Source organism: Molossus molossus, unplaced genomic scaffold, assembly GCF_014108415.1.
Source record: "Molossus molossus isolate mMolMol1 unplaced genomic scaffold, mMolMol1.p scaffold_m16_p_1, whole genome shotgun sequence".
Lineage (NCBI taxonomy): Eukaryota > Metazoa > Chordata > Mammalia > Chiroptera > Molossidae > Molossus > Molossus molossus.
This window is the reverse complement of record NW_023425344.1, coordinates 195182217-195209414: the sequence shown is the minus strand read 5'-3', so window position 1 is coordinate 195209414 and position 27198 is coordinate 195182217. Positions and strand designations below refer to the sequence as shown.

General features: G+C 47.5%; 1 protein-coding gene and 1 pseudogene across 2 annotated transcripts in view; both read right to left on the bottom strand.

The window, feature by feature from the left end:
• LOC118634185 (myocardial zonula adherens protein) overlaps window positions 1–27198 on the bottom strand; it is a 96937-nt gene that overhangs the window by 42243 nt on the left and 27496 nt on the right. For both annotated transcript variants that reach the window (XM_036268536.1, XM_036268545.1), the window contains exons 4-10: window positions 20593–20685; window positions 18759–18872; window positions 15596–15748; window positions 10979–11104; window positions 9819–9947; window positions 6881–6960; window positions 5107–5212 (exon numbers count right to left, since the gene is read on the bottom strand). In XM_036268536.1, coding sequence (XP_036124429.1) covers window positions 5107–5212; window positions 6881–6960; window positions 9819–9947; window positions 10979–11104; window positions 15596–15748; window positions 18759–18872; window positions 20593–20685 — 801 coding nt within the window. The remainder of the gene's footprint in view (window positions 1–5106; window positions 5213–6880; window positions 6961–9818; window positions 9948–10978; window positions 11105–15595; window positions 15749–18758; window positions 18873–20592; window positions 20686–27198) is intronic.
• On the bottom strand, window positions 24933–26910 carry LOC118640486 (annotated as a pseudogene).

Genomic DNA, 27198 nt, shown 5'->3' with positions numbered 1-27198 from the left:
CTAGATGGACATGGATAGCCTCTGGGAAGTTTAGTATCTGGACACCACCAGGTCAGTACAGCTGTTAAGAGTGAGCTGTCTACACGGGCTGACTGGGCCTTCAGATGGTCACACATCGGACCAGCCTCCTGCTTCAGTGCACCTGGTCCCCCTTGCTTTCTTCCCTTGGCCCTTCCTACCCCAAGGTCCTGCCAGCTTTCCCCCTCAGGCACGGCAACTTCTGCGGGAGGCTGGCTAAGTACACTCACGACCTGACAACCCAGCATGGAAACACACACCACTAAGAATCCAGAACATGGGTTTGCAGTCCTGGCCGCACACTGTCATCTTGTGGAGCTTTAAAAAAACAATCAAAAAATACCCCAAGACCCAGTCCCTCCCTCCTCACTCCCTTCTGCTGGGTTCTGGGATTTTAAATCTTCCCAGTGACCCCACGGTGCCACCTGCACGGAGAAGCGCTCACAAGAAAATCAGCCCCTTGCACCTTTGCGCTGACGGAACATCTAAATACGGAAGGGGTGGGGGGTGCAAATGCTTTCCACAAAAGAAAATTCTAAAAAAATAATGCCTCCTCCAGAACCGAGAGGAAACCCCTTCAGACACTTCCCATTGAGAGAAACCTTTCACCCATCACCAGCGCAGTGGAAACCAGACGGAGGAAGTGATAAGACAAAGGATGTCTATGGCTGAGGCCTAAAAGCATAGGAACGCTTATTAAATGACTATTTATTCAGCTGCATAATATCATTGCCCACTGGCAAAAATGTAAGTCCTCCCTTTTTGAGGGCAAATAAGATTTTTTGTTTCTTCCAGCTGGTTTTGCCCTTGGCAGAAAAGCCGCTTTGGTTGGCAGGGGGCCGGGCCCTGGTGAGAGCAGGTCCAGGGGTGTGAGCGACCCTGCTGGCTGGAGAGATAACACTCAAAGGTGTGTCAAGGTGCTCGCGGCTCTGGCCTCAGGTTCCTCCCTGAGCCCCTGGTTCTGCTGAGGGCAAGCTCAAGAATGTGGCATGACTGAGGCCAAGGACCTGCTCCCAGAGGGTTTTCAACAGAAGCAGGAAACCCAAGCAGGAGGGTTACTGGTTACAGGGGGAGTACCCGGACCACACCCGCGCTGCCCCCCGCTGTGCACCAGCCCCTATGGAGAGTGCTGGGAGGATGGTGGCTGGTGAGTGGATGGGTGAGTGAATTTCCCAAGCGCCGTTTTGTTCCATGCCTCTGTATTTTCTGGCAAACCCCTGAAAGTCTAAAGGAGCACATTTGGGCCTTGTTTTATGTTTAATTTGTGTCAGAGCTGGGCCAGTCAGAAGAAGGGATGACAGAAGAGACAGCCAGTCCTTGACATCTTCTCCAGAAGGAGACTTAATTCGGAACAAAGATCTGGCCCAGTGGGCTATCCGGCCCCACCCTTCACACAAAATTCTTTGAGTTGCCTTTTTCCAATACACTTGATCCCATCAGATATCTATTAATCCTTTATTTCTGAAAGGCTCATTCTGCTCTTCTGTTACATGTGTAGGTCCTTACTGAAATATACTGTCCCACCCAACGAAAATCAGTCATAACTGAGCTGTGGATTGCAAAAGCTAGGCCAGGTATGTTTTCTTCAGATTGTTATTATTGAGATATTACATTGTACCGAGGTGGGAGAAAAGAAATTGCCTAGCATTTAAAGATTCCAAGAACCTCAGCAATAATAGCTGGATGACTGGAGCAGAAAAGAGCAGACATCATGTTAATGAGCTGCGTTTGTTTGTTTGTTTGTTTGTTTGTTTTATCCTCACCCAAGGACATTGTTTTCATTTTTTGTTCAGTTAGAGCTGGAGGAAGAGAGAGAGAGAAACATCGACGTGAAAGGGACACATCGAGTGGCTGCCACCCGCACGACCCAACCAGGGCCGGGGACAAACTGCAACCGAAGTACATGCCCTTAGCAGGAACCGAACCCGGGTCTCTCTGGACCGCAGGCCGACGCTGTAACCACTGAGCCAAACTGGCCAGGGCTAAGCTGCATTTCTTCATCGACATTAAGACTAAAATGACACCAGCAATGGATGGAGACGGGTTTCCCGCCATTGGTGAACATGACGCTGTCACACTGGCAGTGTCCAGACTTCCCGTGAGGGAAGGAAAACTGTCCCTGACACTTGCTGCCTCTGTTTCCAGATCAAATGTGTCTTCATATCTGGGTAGCGGGAGTTCATGGATAAAAACATACTTCTCTTCTAAAGTCAGAGTTCAGGATTCCACAAGTAAGTAATTCAGTAGTCTGGGTTTTTTAAAATTTGGTCCAAATACCTTGAAGTGATTTAGTTATAATTTTGCTGATTTGGGTCATTGTGCAAAGTCATAATAATGCTGAGATCATAACCTAGTAAACAAGAGAGCATTCTTTATTTATAAGGAGCTTCTATCTCAACTTCTTATCGCGTAAGGAAGGCGCCCGTGGTGAAGGGTCCCTTCCCAGGGCGGCCGATATTAGAAATGTTTTCCTTATGTTGAACCAAGAGCTGACATTTGCCTTTTCGCAAGTGCCACCCAGTGGTCCCAGCCTGGCCTTGCATTGCAACGCAACACCGAGATGTGTTCCCTCTCTCGTCTAAGCGGTGATTCAGCTCTCGTCTCTCCTTGGCCATGTCCTCCCCAAGGCCTTCACCCATCCGCTGCGTTACCAGAGTTCTCAACTCCTTTCCCACCTGATCCTTCTCTTCTAAATGTGCTCATTTGTCAATATCCCTTTTTCCATGTTTCTAACTAAAAAAAAAAAGTATTCAAAGTATTCACATAAATGGCTTCAGCAATTAAGATTTTAAGCCATCCTTTCACTGTATAAGGTAACATAGTGTATTGGACAAACACATTGATTCTTACTACCTGACTTAGAGGTTTCAATTTAGAATAAAAATCCTTTTTCTCTCTCTGTGTAAGTCTCCATCCACTGCTGAAACCCAGCAAGCCTCCCTCCGACGGTGCCATCCTAAATTTCAGCCTGTGATCTCATTCCAATGCCTGCCTCTTCCAGAACACATCATCAGGACTTAAATAAGCTTATTTGGGAGACATTCAATCACAGGTAGAAAGGCAAGGCGTGGACAGTGAGCTTTATATGTTTCCTTATTTTCACATACAGATATTCCCCCACTCCCTCCAATTTGGTAGGTCCATTACATTCCGGAAGTAAATTAGAAAACAGAAAATCCTACACTTCTTTGCAAATGTCTTGTAAAAAAGTCTCTCTTGATTTTGGTACCAACTGTAAACATTACAGATAATAGCTAAATCAGAAGCCAACCATGCTGTGGTTTTGGTCACTGGTTCTGTAATCTTAGATACAAAAACAATACAGACCGCCACCCTGTGGTGAGGTGGGGGAAATGCAGAGTTCCGCAGTCAGGAGCTACAGGTGGGAAATGACAATAGCCCTGCCCTAGACTTCATGTGTGTGCAAGTCAGAAACAGAAAAGCTATGCTCTGACAGCCGTGGTTCCCCGGATGCTAACTGTGACAGCAGGACGCTTTTCCTTGGGAAACACACTCCTGACACTGACGAGGTGTTGACACTGGGCTGGCAGGGCCCCTGTACAGGTGTGCAAAGGGACCATGAGGGCGTGTGCATGGCGCTTCATCTGAACCTCTGCTGCCCTTTCCTTTATTCCGCGGCTCCCGGGGCTTGCACAGGAGCCCATATAATACTCATGGGGTTCAACACGATGTGACTGCATCCCTTGTTTAGGAAGCAGATTTTATTAATGGGCATGTTTATCCTACACACAAGAAGAGAAAAAGTGCCCCTCCCCATCCTCACAATTCCCTGACTTTAACCCACTCCACTGATCTCTCCCCCAGTTTACAGATTAATAAAAGAGATACACTTTTAATCTTCCATTTGTGTCATGTATACATTATTCATTAGAAGTAGGTATTTTAATTTTAGTAATTCATTTAAAAAAGACAACTTTTTAGAGCAGTGCTTTATAAAAGAAAAAATTTTTTTCAGTTTCTGCACTGCAAACCAAATGTTTAATTAAACTGAATCCCTTTATTTTCTTTGCAAGTTAGAGAATTAGACCCTAGGGAATTCTTATAACCCTGTTAGTACTAACTGCTTTTGTTTTCTGTCTGATTTTTTTTTTTTTTATATCCTCATCTGAGGACATTTTTCCATTTTCTGTTCAGATAGAGTGGGAGGAAGAGAGAGAGAAACATCGACGAGAAGGGACACATCGAGTGGTTGCCACCCACACAACCCAACCCAACCAGGGCCGGGGACAAACTGCAACCGAGGTACGTGCCCTTAGCGGTAACCGAACCCGGGCCTCTCTGGACCGCAGGCCGACGCTCTAACCGCTGAGCCAAACCGGCCAGGGCCTGTCTAATTTTTTAATTGAGCAAGAAAAATGACGATAACATGTTATCAGCTTTATCACAGAGTAAACTTTCTTCTGTGGAGCAATCACCACAAGAAAGAGAGAGATTATAACAGCACAGGTTAAAATACTTTTTCCTCTTAGAGAAATATAAATACTCAACTCACCTGTTTTCTCATATAGAAAATCGGGCGGTAAACTATGCCCGGCTTACAGTGAGCCTACAGTGTGGTTCCCACTACACAGCACAGACAGTTAAGGAAGAAAGGATGGTGGAAATGTGAAAAGATGAGGAAGAAACAGGAGTAGGAGAAGAGGCAGGAACAGACAGGAAAGGGGAGTGAGAGACACACACCAGAAACGAAGAAAGGACACGCAGCAGCAGGAGGGGGAGTGCGGAGATCTAGCTGAACTAAACCTTCCTTCCGAACTTCCTCCTGCTCCCCGGGCTGCAGACACCACAGGGCGAAGGCTCTCACTGGCCTCTGAGAGCGGGGAGCTATGTGCTGCACCTCACAGCCTATGAACTGCAACCCTTTAATCTGGAGAAGGCCCTCTTTTAAAGGAATAATCACCACGGGGACGTAGGAGGAAATTTCCCTCGGGGCCAGGACGGCAGTGATCTGAGCAAGTCCACTGTGAGGCCACAGAGAACTGAGCTGAGAGTCAGGTCTGGCTCTAGGGCTGAAATGTCCCTGCCGCAGGAAGCGCTCCCGGCCCATGACCTCTGACAAGGGCTTACCTCCTCCACCATCTGCTTGACTTTCTTCTGCTGGCAATGCACCATGTCATCTAGATGTCTGATCCGTTCCCGGAGGCTGGCAGAGGCCTCCTCCAGCTGCTGGTACCTAACACGAACGGAAGAGACAGCCCCTGAGTCCTAAACCAAAGCAGCAGCACCAGCATGGGAAGGCACCGCTGGAAAGGGCTATTGCCAAGGACAGGGAAGGGACCTCCAAGGTGCACCCTAACGTCAGGTGCACCCTCGGTCATTACCTCCACCATCGAAGAAACAGGACTCTTTCAAGTTCGCATTTGTAAGTTTTACCCTGAATAAGGATCGTTACTGCACTTTCCGGGCACTGGGAGAGTAGGTGTTGGTACCATTTACGGGTAGAAGAGGCTCTCTGTTTTGGAGTTAATACAATTTGGAACATCCCGTAAATTACCTTGATTAGGAGAACAGAAGAGAGGCATCTAGGAACACATAAAATATCTGAAATCGGAGCTCCCAACAGAGTCCCGGGAAGTCTGGAATTATCACTGTTCTATATGTGATTATTTTGGGACAACGGAAAACACGTTGAAAGTCCTTCTCTTCATCAAAATAGAGTGAACTACATTGTAAAACATTTCATGCTTTGGTTTTAAGACAGCAAAAATTACTCTCTGATGTAGCTGCTTTCAAAGCAGCCAAAGGAAGCAGCAGACAGCTCTTCAGTTCTCAGGGGCCACGGGATCTGAGCACTGATGACGGGTCTGTGGGGAGCTAACCACTTCCCATCTCTGCCAGGTCCCTCCGCAACACTACACGACAGACCAGGGAAGTCTCCTATTCCCTGCAGGCTCTGAAGTTGCATAAGAGGAAGGAAAACAGGTATTTTTTCAGCAGATACTATGTGGCAGGCAGGATGTCCAACAGTTCCTGAATAATAATAACCCATGAGATGGGTGCTGTTGTGACCATCATAACCCCCTCCTCCTTTACAGATGAATCCCCACTTCCCAGACAAGCAAATGCTCAGGGAGGTTAGGTGACCTGCCCCAACTGCTCAAATCGTCCCAACCTCACTCTCCCTCAATAGAGGCCGTGCATGGCCTCTCGGCCTTCAGATTTCTGGAAGAGACCATGTACTACTTCCGCATTTCTACGCAGCGTCGCATACACTCGGAGACAGGGGACAGGGAAGGGGCGACTGAGCAATGTTTGGAAACAAAGACATTTTACAATTCGTTTCCGTGGCAACGGTATAGTCACAGTCAATGTGTTCTCATCAAAACAAGGTGCATCCTGTGGAGTTCGAGGTTACAAAGAGCAGAGGAAGACTGAACTTTTGCACTTGTGACAGTGCAAGATTAAAGTGTGTCCCACTGCCTGGCCGGTGTGGCTCAGTGGTTGAGCATTGACCCACGCACCAAGAGGTCGCCGGTTCGATTCCCGGTCAGGACACATGCCCAGGTTGCAGGCTCGATCCCCAGTGGGGGGCATTCAGGAGGTGGCCAATCGATGTTCTCTCTCATCGATGTTTCTATCTCTCCCTCCCTGTCTCTAAAACTCAATAAAAATAATAATAATAAAGTGTGTCCCACCGAACTAACCACAGCTGTGGGAGGTGGCTGCAAAGCTCCCACAGAGACAGCCCCACACTGGGAGCTCTCGAGCAATGTTTTCTCACGTGTACGTCTGCAGTAAGAGATGCTCAGATGAGTGGAAAAGGAACGGACCGTGGGAGCCCCCCCACACACCGTGCGTCCGCCATCGGAATCCAGTACAGGTGCAGGGCATGGCATCTTACCTCTCGTCGTCAGAAGCAGTCATCTCCCCGGACATTTCTCTTTCGTGCTCTAGGAGTTGTCGCTGCAGTTGATGGCGTTCCTGAAACGACAGACGCTGACCTTTTTATCAGTGGATTAAACCAAATTGGACAGAGATGGATGTCTCTGTCACTACCAATGGGTGAGTAAAACACCCACTCACCAGAGTGTAAACAAAGCTCAAAAGTGCCACATGTGCTGGTGTGTGTTTGCAGGGAGACAAACACCCTGGATAAAGCCATACAAAGGGTTCTGCAGGCGAGGCTCAGAGGCTGTGAGATGTATAGTTCCAAATAACGATCACTGCGACTCTAACAGTGGCCTGCAATACTGCAAAGTTCTTGATTGTTTTCTGTGTTACCCACAAAAGAGGCTCTGGAATTCAGGTAAGAGTCTATACCCAAGCCTGGGGGTGTTCACACAGGTGTGCTCACCTGTGAAGACCTCCCGTGCTGGTGAGAACGATGCCTCCCGACCACGCTACATCCTCATCCCTGGAACCCGAGAATATGTTGCCTCACACAGAAAAAAGAACTTTGCAGATGTGGTTAAGTTCGTGGGGAAACTACCCTGGATTATCCAGTTGGGCCCTTACTGGAAGGAGGGTGAGTCAGAGAGAAACAGACTGGACACCACCAGCTGCTTCACAGATGGGGTGGGCCTCGAGTCCGGGAACATAAGGGTCTCGAGAACTTAGGAAAGGCAGGCGTGGTTATCCTCTGGAGCTTCCAGACGGAATCCAGCCCAGTCCACACACTGATTGCAGAACTTCTCACCTCCAGAACAGTAAGAGGGTAAGTGTGCGTTGTTCTAAGCCACTAACCGCGGTGATTTGTTACAGCAGCAGCGGGAAACTGACGCAGACTTCAAGCTGTGCAAACTTGGCTGTTTCTGTGTCAAGTTAGAAGTTTACCCGCAAAAAACAATGTAGAATCTGGACAATCATTTCAATGGAGAGAGTGGGAAACGTTCATAAAAGCACAGTGCTCATGGTGACTGAAACCATACTAGAGATACATTCCTGACGCCGGTGCCGTACATTTTCCTGAAAATGAAGTTCGCCACCTCTGCTCCCTCACTGGGAGCACACACCTTACTATCCCTCTCCCCCAAGTACTACTGTGCTCAGCCGTATTCTCAGAAATGCTCCCCTATAAACTCTCACTCATTCTATAAATTCCAAACCTCTTTTCTGCCAAATTGTTAAAAGCAAATCTTTGAAATCTTAGTCCCACAGCTTCTGAAGCTGTAAGCCGTGGCACCCCAAGGAGCAGACCCACGAGTGGGGGCAGCCACCTGCAGGAAGAGTGTCCTACCATCCAAGTACTCAGTCATAAAGGAGGGCCGGCTTTGGCTGGGCCTTTGTTCTTATTTCGCAAGCTGCACAGAGCATGCCATTCCGACCGCCCAGCCTGGGCAGCATGACCCCTCGCCCCCCGTGGTAGGCACTGGCTGGAAGTTTACATTAGCCCTGAAATAACAGCGATGCACCTTTCACAAGTAAGCCGCCCTTCACCCCCTCCGTCCCCCGCCAGAGCTGTTAAGGCCTAATTTATAGCACTTTAAAGGTTTGGTACTTTTCTAAATTGAGGTAAAACAAATCTAAGTGTACATCACACAACAATTTCTTATATATTTGTATACACCTGATTACCTGGCAAAATCACCACCCAGATCAAGGCGTAGAACATGATCTACTCTGCAGAAGGGTCCCAGGGAGAACGTACTCTTTTTTTTTTTTTTAATATGCTTTTATTGATTTTTTAGAGAGAGAGGTAGAGACAGAAACATCGATGTGAGCGAGAAACATCCATTGGCTGCCTCCTGCACACCCCCTACTGGGGATCGAGCCCCCAACCCGGGCATATACCCTGACTGGGAATCAAACTGGGACCTCTCAGTCCATGGGACGCTGCTTAATCCACTGAGCCACACCAGCTGGTCTGGAGAACACACTCCTTAAAAGATTGTTACTGACCAGCTCTGACTGGTTTGGCTCAGCAGTTACAGCGTCAGTCCTCAGACCAAAGAGTCACGGGTTCGATTCTGGTCAAGGGCACATAGCTTGGTTGCAGTACAATCCCCAGCCCTGGTCAGGGTCATGCAGGAGGCAGCCAATCGATGTGTCATCTCCCCTCCCTCCATCATCGACCTAGAGCATCTCAGCACCTAGCATGAGTTCAGGGGGCTAGTATGTCACGGTTGTGGCAGGTCACCACTGTTCTGCAAACTCAAATGCAGCTAGAGAATCATTTTCCAGAAATCAGACCCAGACTTGGCCCTCGGCTACCACCCCTTCCCCAAAAGTCAGCTGTCACCTGCTAAAGGTCACCCTCCCCTCTTTTTCCCTCCCTTCCTTTCTTTCCTCTCTCCGCCCTTTCTTCCCTTTCTCTACTTCCTGCCTGATCTCTGGCCTCCCGCCTTTCTCTAGGCTAGCTTCATTATCCCAGCTGAGCTCCTGCCTTCCCCACACATCACCCTATCCCCAGTCACAGAGAAATGAGGTGTCCCCTACTCTGAATGTGGCATGTCAGAGAGAAGCCAACCTTTCAGATGCACACCACAGAAACACAGGCTTGGGGTGTAGATGTGTCGTCTAAATAGGACTCAACCACTCAACGAGTAAACTAAGTTCATGCCTGAGGCCCCAGCAAAGCAGGGCTGCTAAAATATTCATTTTTGTAAATAATTTTACATGTAATGTTTTTTAAAGCATCAAAACAGTCACCATGGAAAAATTAGAACTTTCTTGGGCTTCCTCATACTTTGACAGTTTGGTCTTTTTTTTTTTAACCCCCCGATTGCAGGGCTGAGATGTCCGAGCGGAGGGCACCTCAGACCTCTGGATAGGCCTGCAGCGGACTGAGGAGACTCAGGGGCATCTGCGAAGTGGCAACTGACAGGAACTGTGTCTGTTACCTTTTCCATGCGTTCGATCAGCCTGTCCAGCTCCCCAATCCTCTGGTCTTTCTCTTCTAGGCTGATCTCTGCCACCTGCATCTTTTTATTGGCTTCTTCGATCATTTTCAGAAAACTATTCGTTTCCTCCTGCAAAAGCAACACACTCCCCTCAGCAGAGTCAAGGAGTCCCTAGGCTACCAACCAGGGGCTTGCTAAGTCACAGTGCCTCTGTAAACGATGACCTTGGGGCCTAGGTGTGTCTCACAGATCACGAACTCAACTCCCGTGATTCTGGTTCTCATCTGTCAATAAAGGCACATCGCACGGCTTTTTAATAAGCCTAGTTATTTTTTCCCTTGAGTCCCTATGTCTAAAATAAGCTTGTGAATTTATCGCTTGGCCAGATGCTCAGAATGTCAACGCCACGGACAGGGGATCGAGCCAGACCTGGAGCCGAGTGCAGGACGCATCGTCCTCCTTACGGCCCAGCACCCGCTCCGTCCAGCCTGCGGCACATTGATCATACCTACAAAGGCACAGGGTAGGGCAGACGGGGGGTCCCCACCTTCAAGGGACTTATGCTGTCCCAGGGGAGCCGAGATGTGAGACACAGCCCCACTCAACTAACCACAGGCACAAGGGAAGGCCACGGCGGAGCGGGAGAGCGAGTGGGCTTGCCCGGGGCAAGGACTCTGGCTGCGGGACTGGGGAAGACTGCACCTCGCAGCCGGTGGCACCTCAGCGCTCCTAGGCAGGGGCGAGGACAGGCGGAGAGGAGCAAGCGGAGGGGGAGGACACAGCTGCAGTGAGCCCAGGACCTGCTTGGGTGCTGGCAAATGGTCATATTAGCTAGAGAAAGGGGGGTATTGAGAGCTGGAGACCGGGGGCTGTTCTGAGCAGAGGGGACAAGGAAGGGAGGGAAAGGGAAGGGAGTGAACGAGTGAACAATAAACTCCTTGACCCCTCACCAGCGGTCAGCCCACTAACTCACCTGCCAGCAGACACCGGCCACAGGGTGGGGCGAAAGCAGGGTTACAGTTGTGGTACGTGAAGCACAGAGCTTATTCTTGTATCATTACTGATGAATGACCGTTACTTCCCCCACACACATGAGCCTAGTTGGCCCCCCCGCGTGGACCTCAGGGACAGCGACCACACCGACCCCCAGCAGGACGCACCAGCAGAGCCTCCTTCTCGGCACCGTGCCGCCGCTGCTCCTCGCGCAGCCTGTCCTCGTACTGGCCGTACAGCTTCCGCGTCATCTCTCGCATGGCCTCAGCGTTGGCTGCGTGCGACGACTCCACCTACGGGACACGTTGGGAGGACAGCTGTCGCAGGGGCTGGGCATCACCCGAGTATCAGGCGTGGCGCACAGGAGGGAGCCCTCCAACCAGGGCTCAGCAGACAGGGGCAGCAGGGACCGAGGCCCAGGGCCAGGGGCAGAGGCGGGGAGAAGAGGTGCAGAGACACCAGAAAGTGGCACTTTGTACTGACTTACTCCACGCGATCAGGAAGAGGCATTCCACATGAGTGCGTTTTTCAAAAGGCGAAAACTTACCTAAGCATTAAACTGGCCCCCCAAATGTAGCCCTTTTTTCCCCTCACCCCAGGATATTTTTTCCATTTTATCTTCAGATAGAGTGGGAGGGAGAGAGAGGGAGAGACAGAGAGAAACATCGACGTGAGAGGGACACGTCCACTGGTTGCCTCCTGCACGGCCCGAGCAGGGCCGGGAACAAACCACTACTGAGGTACAGCACATGCCCTTGACCAGAATCAAACTTGCGACTCATTGGTCCACAGGCTGATGCTCTAACGGCTCAGCTAAACCGGCCAGGGCAAATTTAGCCATTTTTAAATTGAATTCTCTCTAAAATGTGGCCATGTGCCACTGTCTTATCAAACTCCTTCCTTCAACTTTTCCTGTCTAATGTTCTTTTGATCTTGAAATTTCATCATTTTTTATTCTATCAGTGTTATTGTTTTAATCCTTACCCGAGGATATTTTTCCATTTATCTTCAGATAGAATGGGAGGGAAGGAGAGAGGTAGAGAGAGAGAAACACTGATGTGAGAGAGACACATCAACTGGTTGCCTCCCGCATGACCCCGACCAGGGCCGGGTATGAACCACCACCCAGGTACATGACTTTGGTCAAAATCGAACCCAAGACTCTTTGGTTCACGGGCCAACACTCAAACTGCTGAGCCAAACTGGTCAGGGCTAGTCTATCAATTTTAACAAACTTTTTCTTCTGGATACTAGGTCCATATCCTAATTGGCCCCAGAAAGATATGTGTTTTTTTAATCCTTGACTATTCTATTGTGGGCTGAGACATAAGACCACTATATTATTAGAACTGGGTCAGAGCAGAATAAACTATAAAATTAAATAAAAAGGTTATCTGTAGGAGGAAGAAAAGAAATATATATATTACAGATATAAATATTCTATTTCTGAATATACTTTGTTTTGTAGCAATGACTTGAAACCAAATAAATAATTTACCTGTTATAAAAATTACCAATTAAGATTACTCAGTGGGAAAGAATAGTTTTTTCAACAAATGGTGTTGGTACAACTGGATAGACATGTGAAAAAGAATAAAACTGGGTCCCTAACACACCATATATAAAGCTTAACTTGAACTAGATCAAAGGCTTACAGGCAAAAACTATAACCACAGGACTGTTAGAAGAAAACAAGGGAAGTCTTTGTGACCTTCGATTAGGCAGTGGTTTCTTAGATATGAGACCAAAAGCACAGGTGACCAAATATGAGTTACACTTCCTCAGTACTCAATGCTAAAAACTTCTGGGCTTCGACAAACAAGCACTGTAAGTCTAACTAGTAGAATAAAATTTCTTTAACTCAAAAAGACAAACAAACAAACTTCTGTGCTTCAAAGGATACCATCGAGAAACTGATAGGAGCCCTGGCCGGTTTGGCTCAGCGGTTAGAGCATCAGCCTGCAGTCCAGAGAGACCCGGGTTCGGTTCCCGCTAAGGGCGTGTACCTCGGTTGCAGTTTGTCCCCGGCCCTGGTTGGTCATGCAGGTGGCAGCCACTCGATGTGTCCCTTTCATCTCAATGTTTCTCTCTCTCTCTCTTCCTCTCTCTCCCTCCACTCCCTCTGAACAAAAAAATGGAAAAATGTCCTCAGGTGAGGATACAAAAAATAAAAAGAAACTGATAGGAGAAAATATTTGGGAGAGTGTGAGAAAATATTTACAAATCGCATATCTAACAGCTTGTAACCCGAATATATAAAGAATAATTACAACTCAACAATATAATATAAATAACCCAATTTAATAATGGTCAAAGGCCCATAAGAAGATACACAAATGACCTACAAGCACAAGAAACGATGTTCAACACCACTCATGAGCAGGCACTGCACACCCACAGTGAGAACCCACTCACACGCACAGGGATGGTGATGGGCAAGACGGTCTCAGTGATACAACTGGCGAATGTGGAGGAACTGGAACCCTCTTCCACTGCTGGTGGGAATGCAAACTGGTGCAGGCATAGCTGCAGATCACCTTTCGTATTGTCTGACTTTTCCTCCTTAGGTCCAATATTACTTTTTTAAAAAATTATGTCAGAAAAGCAGGGAGGCCTTTGAAGAGAAAGTGCCCACACGGAGCTGAAGCTGTCCCATTGGCTGCAATAGCCAATCAATCACTAGGAAGGACAAACTCCTATAAAATTTGGACTCATCCTTTCCACACCTCTGTGCTTTCCCACACGTTGCATTTGGAAAAATTCCCACCTGGTTTGGGCAACGGGCTGATCCAGCTCGGGAGATGAGGAAAAGTCAGTGGAGTTGCGGGTGGGGAGGGCTCAGGGCGGAGGTGGCCCTGTCCTTGCCTGTGGACTTTGTGCCATTGACTTTATGCTGCTGCAGGTGTGTCTGTGTCCCCTCCTTCTAGCTCACTGCTTGTTCCGAACGCGGAGTCTGCTGCCTACGTAGCGCTGGGTAAGTGAGGAGTGCTTCAACCTCACTAGGCTACGTGACGTTTACTTCCAAGGGGCCCTCTAACTCTCCCTCTCATCACTAGGCACGCTCTGGTACCCAGACCCACAGAACGGAAAACCCTGAACAGAGGTTGCCATCAGCCGAGGGGCGTCCTGCACCCATTTCCACGGCAAACATGCACTTCCAGAGAGGGCTCTGTCCCTCCGGTCCCGTGTCCTCCGCATCCAGGTCACATGAAACACTCTGAGTCCTATCACTTTTTTATTTATTTTGGGGGTAAAGCATCAGTTTCTAAAACAGGCAACTGTAGGCTGGATCTAGGGGCTTGGTCTCCTTGGAAGGAGCCAGACTGCCAGACTGTCTACTGTGCCCACCCGGGACAGCAGCAGTGTCCAGGACAGACACATACAGTGGGCGCTCAGTACAGGGTGGGACAAAGGTAGGTTTACCGTTGTCTGTGTGGAAAATATCACAATAATTAATAAATAATATACAAGAATCAATCTTGCTTCACGTACTCACAATGTAAACCTACTCTGCCCCACACTGTATTTGTGGAATGAAGGACCAGCCAGAGCTCCTAAGCCCAGGGAAAGACTTCAAACAGTCATCGCAGACTTCTTCAGACACGCACCCCTTTTTTTCAAAGTAACTCTCGCTCGGAAATATAATATATGAACAATAAAAAGAAGAGCTGCTGTGTTTGACGTGGAAGCAGACAGGAGCCCGGTGGCCTTGCTCCCCCTCCCCCCCCAGGGAGTCTTGTGTGGCCGAGCGGACGGGGCCCGCACAGCCCCATGGGGCGGCGATCACAGGGACCAGTCTGCCCTCCTCCCCATCTGAGCAGCCCACAGGGAGGGCTGTTCCCCTAAGTTCTTTTTTATGTTCTTTATTGCGTTTAGAGAGAGGTGGAAACATCGACGAGAGAGAACACGGACTGGCTGCCTCCTGCATGCCCCCCACTGGGGATCAGGCCCACACCTGGGCATGTGCCCTGACCAGGAATCGAACTGGCGACCTCTTGGTGCATGGGTCAACGTTCAACCACTGAGCCACACCGGCTGGGCCCCTAAGTTCTTAATAGCACCCCCATTCACTCCCAGATATATTCTGGGTTTGAGCAATACGTTACCGGGATCACTACCCAGAAGGCCCTCTCCTCTAGGACAGCATAAGGCTGAGTTGTTTACAGTGTGAAAACCACAGACTTAAATAAAAATGAATTCATTCAGAAATAATTCGCCGAGTGCCTTCTGCCTGACATGCGTGGGCCTACTCCTGCCATGGGGGGGAAAGCTACCCATGTTTCACATTTGGGAGGGCATCAGGGGCCCAGCAGTGGAACAAAGGACACCTGGCGAGCAAGAGGGACACTGGCCAGAGTGCTTGGTCACCCATCGGTTTCCTTTCTGTGTGCCCTTCGGCTCTTTGTTGTCAAACCCACAGACAGGCCTGAGCCTCAGAGAACATCTGAACAGGGAAGCTGCCGAAGTCGCAGCACTGTGGGCATCCCACGGGTCTCCCCGTAAGTAACAGCAGTGCCACGGTGACTGTCTCAGCAGCCCTGGAGGCCACGGGGCCCAGGCAGAGCCCCAGCAGGGGTTTTATGGGGCACCCCCAACCTGCACTGACAGCTGTGAGCACAGAAGGCTCCTCAGTGGCTTCAAGCCAAGCCCTGTGGGGTTGGCCATAAAAGGGTGAGAAAATTCAACTCAATGAAGAAGAGAACAGAGAGAGTTGAAGATGGGAGGAGAGAGAGAAGGAAAGAAAAGTCAGTAGGAAATCCACGTGCCCCCTCCCCATACTTTACCTTCATTTTCAGTAGCTGGTTCTCAACATGCGCTGCCTCTAACTGCCTCTGCTTTTCCTGCAGCTTGTCCATGGACGCTTGATACGTCTGCTGCAAATTTCTGATTTGATCCTTAATGTCGCTATTTTCCAAAGTAACATCCACAAGTGTTTTCTAATGGGGTAAAAATAACAAAACAGACCTCGTGGTGTGAAAAACCATGACCAGAGTCACGCACCCCATCTCTGTCATCAGCCACTAAGGTCGAGGTCAGGCCACCGAGACACAAACCCGGACCCTGGTGTTTGCGGGGCTGAGGGTCCCCACGGTGCTCGAGAACCTCCCCATACCCCGGCTCTCCGATGCCGCCTCCGCTGTCAGGATGGACGGAAGTGGAATAAAACGGAGGCTTTCCCAGGGAAAGTGCTCATGAGCCACCATTCCACCTGGAAAAAACTGGGTTTGAAGACAGTAAGTCTAGAACAACCTCGTTTTGAAAAAACGTACAAGCATTTGTTCAAAGGTGTTTATACAGAGAACATTTTTAAAGACTAGGAAGATATTCACCAAAATCCAAATCATGGTTTTCCCTGGTGACAGGATTATGGATGATATTTAGTTTCCTCTTTGTGTTTTCTATACTTTGCAAATTCCCACAATGAAATCACAAAGACAAAATGTGTGTTGTAGAATAGAGGTGTTTTCCTTTTTTTTCTCGTAGGGACTCTCACTAGACCGCTTGTCAGGACAGACAGCGCGGCCGGGGTGGCTGTAACGCCCGCAAATGCTTCGCCTTCCTCCCCGGGCAGAGGAGGGTGGTGATGAGGGAGCACCAGGGAACAGTTTGGTGACTCAGATGAGTGCCTGAGCCTGTTGTTTATTGCTCCAGGCCGCCCACTGGAGCAAGAATGTTCAAATGAATGTGCTGCTACTTCATGCTTCTACTTGGTCAACTCTCCTTACAGAGAAACGGCTTCCAGAGCCCCGAATTCCTACCACTGGAGACTGGGTTCCAGGCGCCTTCTACCACCTCCCCAGTCATCTACAACTTTAAATCAGAAGATTTGGAAACTCTGGTGTTGGACACACTTTTTAACATCTCTGTCCTCTTTGTAGATGATCTGTCTCTAAAGCTCCCCCAAATCCTTAGCCTCCATCTTGGATAAAAAGCCTCATTTCTACACATATTTGAACCAGAGAAAGAATTTTCAATGGCAATAAATACGGGAGCCACTGGAAAATGGACTCACAGAACAGGGAAGCTGCGAGGGGCTACAGGAACCGCCGGGCCCAACCACCCCTCCGGCCCCACCGTCTTGATGGATACTACTCTTGTGCTCAGGAACCTATCACTGGACCAAGAGACCAGGGTTCTGGTCCTGGCTCTGTCACTAGCTAGACACCCTGATAAAGTCACTTCCCTCTGTTGGCCTCAATCTGCTTATCCATGAAACAAGGAGGGATGGAGATCATCTCAACAGTTCTTTCCAGCTCTGACATTCTGTGAAATCAAACCAAGGTCCGGTCTGGCCGTACATAATAATGAGGATGGGTAGATTCCAGCTCTGACATTCTGTGACATCAAACCAAGGTCCGGTCTGGCCGTACATAATAATGAGGATGGGTAGAATGGACAAGAGGTAGGGGCCTTGCAGAAATCAAAAGCCAACTACCTTCAGACTCAGTTGAGTTTCCTGCCTGTGAGATGGTACCTCTCTTTACCGACTTTTTTCCTACCCCCTTCTTTTTCCTCCCCTTCCTCCAGTTCTTCTCCTTCTCCTTTTTAACAATGGTTTGTAATCTTTTCCTGGTAAGGCTCCTCTGTTTGCCCAGGACTAAGCAGCTGGACCATAACTAGGAATGAGTCAGGGTACCCGAGTAACAGTTGACCCTGTCCTAACAGCTCTGAAATAAATGCCGGGAGTGTCGGTCAGAAGTATCACGGGAAAGAAAACCCAGACATTTAGTACAGATAGCAGCCAGGTGCGGACTCAGGTGGGGTACCAGCATCTCCGAGTTGGCCAGGAGTGAGATGTCCAGGAGGGAAGGAAGGGAGCCTTGGCCGGCGCCCATGACGGCAGGAGTCAGGGAGAACAAAGCCTATTGAATGGAGTGGTGCTCGGCCTGCGGCCAGGGGAAACTGGCCCGCACTGTGCAGAGCCAGGAAGAGGGTGGGACGCGGGGGCCCCACCAGAAATGGGCCTCCCAGACAAATCCAAACAGGGGCGCACCCAGGCCCGCTGTGGGCCAGTGGCCTGGCTTGCTTGGTGGCGCTGCTGCCCCAACACTTTTTATTAGAGAAAACCAGGTTCTGGGGAAGTGGATAACCCTAACATGAAAATGCATTTGTTTTTCTGGTCAATTATTTGTATGGAACCAGAAAGGAAGTGAAATGGCCTGTGGAACTTTCAAGAGGAGGGTAAAAAGATAAGAGCCAGATAAAGCTGGAGGTGGGGCAGAAACTACTGTTCCCATGTTTGGAAACTAAAGCCAAGGGAGGCTGTTTCGGGAGAAACAAACTAACATTGACAAGTAGTCTGCCTGTGAGGGGGGCGGGGGAACGCAGCTGGAAGAACAGCAATGGGCAGCATCTGAGGGGTACACTCCAGCACATCAATGAATCAGAAGCGCAAGCCCCTTCAGAGGAGCGGACAACACACACTTGCATACATGTAAGACCCTGAGGCTTTCTGTTCCCTGTCTGGTACGACCAGAGAGTCTTAAAAATGCATGTGACTTCTTTTAAGGCAAAATAATTTCTCAATTAAGAAAAATTACTTCACAGCCTTTGGGAGTCACTGCCAGTGATGAACACGGGGGCCTTCTGTTCTGCGCCTGGCTGGGCCTTCCTGTAAACCAGGGCTGCGGGGCTGGGGCCGACGTGCTGTGCTGGACACTGACAGTTAAGACCACCTGGGGATCCAGGGGAGCAAGTGACATCCCAGCATGGAACTCAGAATCTGAGCCCCCATTTTAACGAGGGCAAAACAACTGCAACACAAAGGTTTACAGTCTCCCTTTGGAAGCGCCTCCTTCAGCCTCCTCCACCGTCTTCCCAGCACAGCCTTCACTGGGGCCATTTTTCACAGGGCTCTGAGTAGAGCTGAGGACACCCTGTGACACACTCGCAGGGCCCACTCCTGGCTAGGCTGGCTGCACCCCACGTAAGTGAGCAGAGGAATACCTGCAGGTCAATGGAGTCTGACGCCAATGCTGAGCTCACGGCGTTAACGCTGTCCAGGGCTGACGACTGTGTTTGGATGTGATTCTCTAGATAGTCCTTCTGAGCCTGTGAAACCTGGACAGATTGAAGAGACAGTTACACAAAACCAATCCAAAACCCCCAATAATCTTTGTTCAGGCTGGAACTGTCTCCTGATAGTAGCCACACCCACTTCAATATTTCATGTACAGCTTTAAAGTGAAAGGTCAACATCTGCATGACCCAGAGATCAGAAAGACGAGTACTTTTCCTTTGGATCATTTTTTACACATTCACCTCCGGGGCCTCAGTCCTCACACCACCACCACGTGGCAGCCAGACACTGCCCTTTGTGGGCAGGAAACAGAATCAGAGAAGGTAAAGGGTTTGCACACAAAGAGCTAAGAAATGGCACAGCTGGAATTAAACACAGTTGGAATATCTTCTTGTGCCTTCTTGTTCTTTCTACCCACCGTAGAAAGACTATACTTTGGGCTCACCTAATTCTCAAGAGTTGTTTTGTGGCTGCTGCTGCTGTTGTGTTGTCTTTGTAGGGTGTGTGCATTTGATGCATTTGAAAGAGTTCATCAGAGACCAGTCTTGAGCTAGACCTTAAGAGGGGCTGGCAACAGAGAGGCAGGGTGGCAGAAGAGCAAAGGGGAAGGGTTCTGAGAAGGCTCAAGGGTACGCCCTTGTGAGAGCCACAGAAAGCAGCCAGGCACAGTGCAGAAGGAGGTGCCCCCTGGGGATGGGAGAGTTGAAACAGCAGTCTGGGACCCGGAACAGGTGGCGCGTTCTTGTTCAGGGGCGTGCTCACATAGCAGTAATTTGGCAATCAGTCTGGCTGCAGTGTGTGGTGTGGCCTGGAGGAGGAGACTACAGGCAGAGCTCCTGTGACAGTTCGAGCTTGAGAAAACAAGGGTGTGCAGAGACTTGTTTATGTATGCATTATCTGATATTAATTAAAGTTGTTAGTGTCTGTCACTGGATAGCTGAGTTTCCACAGTAGGTAAGAATTTCACAAAGCGCCTCCTGCGTGCCAGGGAGAATGGGCCGGGTAGATGTTTATAAACCCCTGCCCCTGTAATCAAGGCCGGTCTTACTTAAGCTGATAATCTCACAGCCAAGCCACAGAGGAAACTCTAATGCATGGCTGTTGTAACTGTGCTCCTGACCTGCAATTATTAACTCTTGGAGAGTATGTCATAGACATTCAAGATTATTCATCACAAATATATTTTTTTTTTTAATTTTTTCTCACAAGCATTAGCTTGGTTAAATCAGAGAAAGTTGTCTTTTCTTAAATTTTTGAGTAGGTAATACAGTCGCATAGTTCAAACATTTAAAAAGTATAAAAGGTTAATTTTTTACCCTGCTACTTGACAGAATTCTTTTATTGTTTAGTTTTTTCATTGGATCAGTTGGGCTTTCTGGGTATATAATCATATAGTTTATAAACAGTGATAGTTTTATACCTACTATCCAGTTTTTATACCTCTAAATTTATTTCTCTTGTTTAATTCCATTGGCTAGCACCTCAGACACAATAATTCATATCATGATAGCTGGCTTCCTTGTCTTGTTCCTGACTTTGGAGGAAATACTTTGATTTAAGGAATAATACTCATCCTACAAAAATAAAAATCCTTTAAATAATATACTTTACTCTGTAATAAAATTCCCCCAGTTCATTTAAAATATGATTCCAGTCATAAAGAATATCATAAACTCAAGTATCTCCGACACCAGCCACCGAGAGGGAGCTCCAAGCTCTGTCATCCCTCCATATTCCCAGGTCACAGAGACCCTGACTTACTGACAGCTCCTGGGTGATCTGTCGAATCTTCTGTCTCATTTCATCATAGTCTCCGTACATTCGCTTCCTCACTTTTTCCAAAGTGGCTCTCACCTGCAGTCCACAAAGATGCTGGTTAGAGAACAAGCTACAACATTTTCATGCAAGATTTCCAAATCTTTTAAGAAACCCTGATGAGAAAAGGGCCTCCACACATACAAAAAATCTTAAGAACAGGACAATCTGGGAAATTAAGGAATAAGATCACTCCTGGTACCTAGTTAGAAACCAAGGGAATTATATTATTATTGATAAAAGCATATTATGATTATATCATTATTAATAAATATTGATTATCCAAATAATAAACTCTGAAGGAAAAATGCTTTAGTTTCAACAAAGCACCCATTGCCTTCAAAACCAGAATTCAGGAAAAGTTTGGCCCTTTTCCCATCACACATTTTTTATAAGTAGAAAATTTTTAAAAATTCACTGCAAACTCATGGATGAAAGGATCGACAAGCAAAAGCAACCCCCAATTTTCCCTATCTCTGCTCTGCCTGCCAAAGAGCAATTAAATGTCTGGAATATAATGCAGGGAAGTATGAACCCTGGACCACCCATAAATTTGGAAGCGAGCTCCTCAGTAATTACCAATAATACATGAACCACTAAATATAGCAACAGTCAAGGTGATCTCTAAAACACCTGTTCACAAAAACACTGTTCAAGATTCTCTACAGTAGTACTTCCGGAAGAGTAATGGGGCCTTGAATATTTTTAAAAATAAAAACAAAAAAATCTTACAGTCCCTGCCTTCTCCCGTCTCCTGATGCCTCTAAGATGGAGAGAGAACTCAGAGATCTTCGGCTAGAACAGGGAGTCTCTGGAACTTCCACTACAGCAAGGGTCAAAGGCAGCAGTTTCGTTAGAATGACCACAGGCATGAAGGGGACAGCATAGGGGGATGTAATCTTAAAGCTGCATTTGCAGAATTAGCACATTTGAAAACCAGACTGTATGTTTATTAGGGGTGACTGGAGACTGGTGGAGATTGGGAGGGGACAGTTAAGATGCCAAGCCTTCCCCAGATGAATTATAGTAATAGTATACTTTCAACAAAATAGAAACAGACTCATAGATACAGGGAACAGACTGACAGCTGTCAGAAGGGTGGGGGTTTGGAGGCTGGGGGAAAAAGGTGAAGAAATTAAGCTGTACAAATTGATAGTTACAGAGATGTAGATTACAGAATAGGGAATATAGCCAATAATATGATAATTATGTATGGGGCCAGGTGGGTATTTGAAGCAGTGGGCAGGCAGAATGTCTTTCATCCGTGGCCCTGAGCTGGCTCTTGTGCTGCTCACCAGTGGGGGGTGAGCATGACCTTGAGCTGAGTGGCAAACATTCAGGAAGCCAGCTGGACCAGGATCACTCACAGCAAGAGAGGACCGACAATCCCATAAACATGCTTAGGAATGAGCAGGCCAGGGATGGATTTGACATTATCTGGGGCATTTAAATGAAGGAGTAAGTATTTCCACTGAAAAATACAGAAGACAGCCCGACCAGTGTGGCTCAGTGGTTGAGCGTCGACCCATCCACCAAGAGGTCACTGGTTTGATTCCCGGTCAGGGCACATGCCCAGGTTGTGGACTCGATTTCCAGTGGGGGACATGCAGGAGGTAGCCAACTGATGTTCTCTCTCATTGATGTTTCTATCTCTCTTTTCCTCTCCCTTCCTCTCTCTCTAAAAAGTAATAAAGAAAAAAAATTTAAAGAATAAGAAAAATACAGAAGACAAGAAATGTCCAAGCTGTTCCTATACAGGAAAAATAAGAATGAGATTCTCTAAAGATTAAAAATTATATTTTGGGAGATGGATGACCAGGGATTTGAGGCTGGTGGTTGGCACATGTGTCCTGTGCTGTTTTGGATTTTCTTTATTTTCCCTGCTAAGCTTTATTATTATTTTTTAATCAAAATAAGATTTTTTTTGTTCCTTATAATTATATAAGTATCCAAAACCTTCAAGATACATTAAAGAAAGTACCCAGCCCTGGTCAGTATGGCTCAGAGGTTAGAGCATCAGCCTGCGGACCAAAGAGTCTCGTGTTCAATTCTGACCAAGGGTACGTACCTTGGTTGTGGTTCATCCCCGGCCCTGGTTGGGGTCATGCAGGAGGCAATCAGTTGATGTGTCTCTCTCACATCAATGCTTCTCTCTCTCTCTCTCTCTCTCTTTCTCTCTCTCTCTCTCTCTTTCTCTCTCCCCCTCCCACTCTGTCTGAAGATAAATGTAAAAATAAATATCCTCAGGTAAGGATTAAAAAAAAAAGTACCCAAATCGTTTATTATTTTTGATATTCAATAAGATGTTCTTTTAAAAACCCCACACAAAAGCTGACAACATGACTTCATGTTTTATCCACAAACCCACCAAATAAAATGGGGTATGCTGGGCTGGAGGTTTTTACTTTAGGGGTCCCTTCCCAGCCCCATGATGTATGCATGACAAAACTGAAGCCTACAGAGGGCACAAGTTTGGCTGGGCCAAACAGAGAGCTGGACCTTGAACCAAGGTCCATGGGGTACTCCACGGCCCCACAATGCCCTGCTGCTCACGAGCACATCTAGTCCACAGCTCAGGATTTGAGGACCATCAATGTCACAGCAGCTCATCACTCTGGCTTGGTCAACAGAGGCATTGGTCAATCTACAGAGACCAAAAGAACCAAAAAGGAATGGAGATCTATTATAGACAGATGATAAAAAAAATTTGGAAGGAAATGCTCCAAATGCTCTGGTTGAGTACTGGAATTATGGGTGATTTTATTTTCTTATTACATTTTTGTGTTTTCCAAATTTTCTCCAAAAAAAGAAAAAAAAAAACATGATTAAAAATATAATATTAAATACAAGGAATGGCATTGACTGGACTGAGCTTAACAATGTCTATTGTGGTTGACTTCGCAGCATCTGTTTCAGACCAACTGTTTTGTGGGGGATTTTCCGCCATTAAAAGCTTTATTTTAGAAATTAATCATCCCTGGCAAACAGTGGAAATCTTTTAACTTCACATCCATTACAAGTTAATTTTTTTTTTTTTTTATCCTCACCCGAGGACATTTTTCCATTTTTTGTTCAGGCAGAGTGGGGGAGAGAGAGGAACAGAGAGAGAGAGAGAAACATCGATGTGAAAGGGACACATCAAGTGGCTGCCACCCGCACAACCATCCAGGGCCGGGGACAAATTGCAACCGAGGTACATGCCCTTAGCGGGAACTGAACCCGGGTCTCTCAGAACCACAGGCCGACGCTCTAACCGCTGAGCCAAACCGGCCAGGGCTACAAGTTAATTTTTTAAAAGGAATGAATTCACATGCCTACAGTAAATACGACAGATAAACCCAACGAGGCAGCTGACCCGTGAGCTATGCAGGTACGTACAAGCACATACAAGCATGCAGAGGCCGTTTATTTGGTCCATAAGTACAATGTAGTCATATTTGTTTCAAAAAACATCAAATATAAATAACCTGAAACTGTAACAATACAGAAATTGGCTTCCTACACAGATATACCAGGCAGTACAAGCTGAATACTTAGTAAATTGACACTGTTTTACATCAATATACATAGTGCCAGTTAATATTTTTAAAGTTTCAATGCAAAGCACTTGATACTTTTTGTATCTGTTTCAGTTAAGAGTATGAAAATGGTTAGATCTAGGTTCAAAATAATTCTTTTTCTAACCAAAAATAAAGGCATAATATTTGTGACCAGGTACCAACTTTACTAAACCACAATATTTTAAACTATTAAATGATACCTAAAGGTATTTACATTTTAAAAGGCAACATGCCCTGGCTGGTTTGGCTCAGCGGTTAGAGCATCGGTCTGCGGACCAAGGAGTCCCGGGTTCAATTCCAGCCAAGGGCACATACCTCGGTTGCAGTTCATCCCCGACTCTCTGGGGTCATGCGGGTGGCAACCAGTCGATGTGTCTCTCTCACATCGATGTTTCTCTCTCTCTCTCTCTCTCTCTCTCTCCCCCCCCACTCTGTCTGAGGATAAACGTAATATCCTCTGGTGAAGATTAAAAAAAAAGGCAACATGCATTGTGTTGTTTCCTCTCATGACTGATTATGCAAACGCTTTGCCCAAGGGGTTTTAAAACGATATTCCTGCTTTCCACACAGCATATCTCAATGTGTCTAACAGTTCTAGCAAAATGAGCCCTTTCAAAAGAAGAAGAATCATCTTCAAGTCACCGGTGTCAACTTTTTCCCTTTGAACAAAGGACATAACAGACAACCTGGGTCTGCCCAGGAGCCCGAATGCAGTAAGAGGCTCTGTTAGCGGCCCTGCTGCTCAGTCCACTGCCGTCCATCATCAAGCTCTTCTGTCTGTTCTGTGCACGACCTCTTTGTACTGCTATACTCTCTTTCATCTGATTTCCTCTGCGACTCCTCTCTTCTTCCCAAATGTCCGCGCTATTTGAAGGACCTTCTTCACCTGAGTCAATGGCAGCACATCATCTTGCTCTTGGGCTGTGGACATGGAGGGCGGAGCTCCATCATCGCTGCCCTTGGTTATGCTTTTGGCAGCATCTTCCGCTTGTTTGGGCCCCACTTGTTCTGGGGCATCACCAACAACTTCAAATTCAACCTCCTTTCCTAGGTCTTCACTACGAAGGATGTTGATGGATGAAGTGTGGTCCTGAAGGAAGCCGTCTGCTTGAAGGCAGCTCCCATTTCTAATTCCAAATTCTGACAACTTCTTGTAATTATTAGCTTCTGTCTCTCCCTCTTCTAAAGATATTAGGATCGTTCCTCTCCTGTCTTCGATTTGGACATCTGGTGCTACCATAGCAAATTTTCCTTTCACAGTCGTATGTTGTAACGTGAGGACGGTCACGTTAGGGACATCGGCAGCACAGGCACCTCTGGCTTGCTGGCACATTCGCAACAATCAGGGCTGCGAAGACCCAGTGCACAAGGCACAGGGAGCTTCTTCCTTGGGTTTGGTTGTTTAGTCAAAAGAATTGTTCTACACTGGTCTATTTTTCCTGATGAAATCCTCAGTCCTTCCAATACCATTCACCCAGCAATCACTACACTAATAGTAGTGACAGCAGGAATAATGTTCCCTGCCTTTGATTTTATATCAAATCTGCTCTTAATATTCATACTGAAAATATGCATCCTGAGGTTTGGAGCAGAGGTGACAAAATCCATTGTAGATGGGTCACCCTTGTCCCACATGAGCTCAGTGCCTTCCCCCTTTGCTGCTAAATGAACTCTCAAAGTCTCAATGCTCTTTGAAAAAAGATGTGCATAGCTCTTTACACCTAGAACCTGCTGGTCTTTGAGACCTAACTGGTGTTCATTTTGTTGATCTGCTGCATTGATTTCTTCTGCTTGGACTCTGTACTTCAGCCCAGTCCAATGGAATCGGAGGTTTCCTTTTCTGCCATAGTTGTCCATTGTCAGTAGATAACTGATATCATCTTTAAAGGCGTGGTAAATGTTCCACTGGATCATGTCCAGTTGATTTCGCCCATTTCTCTGAGGAAATACGTTGAATGTCAGCATCTCCATTCGCTGCTCTGGCTCTGGCTTCAGCTTCCATCGGTTCCCGGAAGCTTCAGGGGCAGCTGTCAGGAGATCCTTCCGGATCAGCATCGTCTTCCCCAAGCAGCTGGCTGAACAAACACTTTGTCAAACGATGCAAAGAACAAGTTCTGAAGGTATGTTATGAACTGCTCAGCCAGGAGAAGTTCTCCGAGTGGGTTTGGGATGACGTTCCTGACTCTCAGTCACACCCTTTTTGATAGCAGTCACTTGCCCAAGATGACCAGCAGGTCCACCCTCAATAAGAGGGAAGTCAGCTGCCAGACACATCCTATTAACACAGTTGCGGGCAGCTCTGTTGTCTAACGCATTCATAACCGATATAAATTGTTGAAAAATTCCACATGATAGTCGGGGTTCATGAAGCTGTCATGGTAAGCTATGATATTAGCTTTCGGGTAAAACTGCAGTACACTTTCTTTGGCAACCTGGGCCTTTGATCTTCCAACATGTTTCTTTTGAAACAAAAACTGCCTGTTGAGGTTGCTGAGATCAACAGTATCCAGATCAACCAGGTCGATGTGGGAGAACCCGGTGAGCACGAGGTTCCTGAGAAGCGCACAGCCGATGCTGCCTGTGCCCCCCACCAGCACCCGGCCCCCACTCCCGCCTCAGCCGGCTCCGGGCAGACCCTGACACAGAGCCATGGAGGCGGAGGCGGGAGCGACTGCTCGGTCGTAACCAGCCACAGTTACCCCATTCCCCACGCCAACGATGGATTTGGGAATGGGCAAGGGACCCGGTCCTGGCCAATGAGGCACAGGAGAAGCTTAATGGAGGGCTTTTAAAAAGCGACCAGAGAAGAGTGGCTTCCTTTCTTCCTCCAGACACTCCTGTTTTCAGATGATACTATGAGCTTGTGGCTGAAGGAGGAAGAACCAGAGGAAGGCAGAGAACTAGACCCGAGCCTGGCCATGCCGTGCATTGAGCCCACCCACCCCTGGACTCATCCTCACATGAGACAAATTTCCTTCTGCACTGGCTTTTC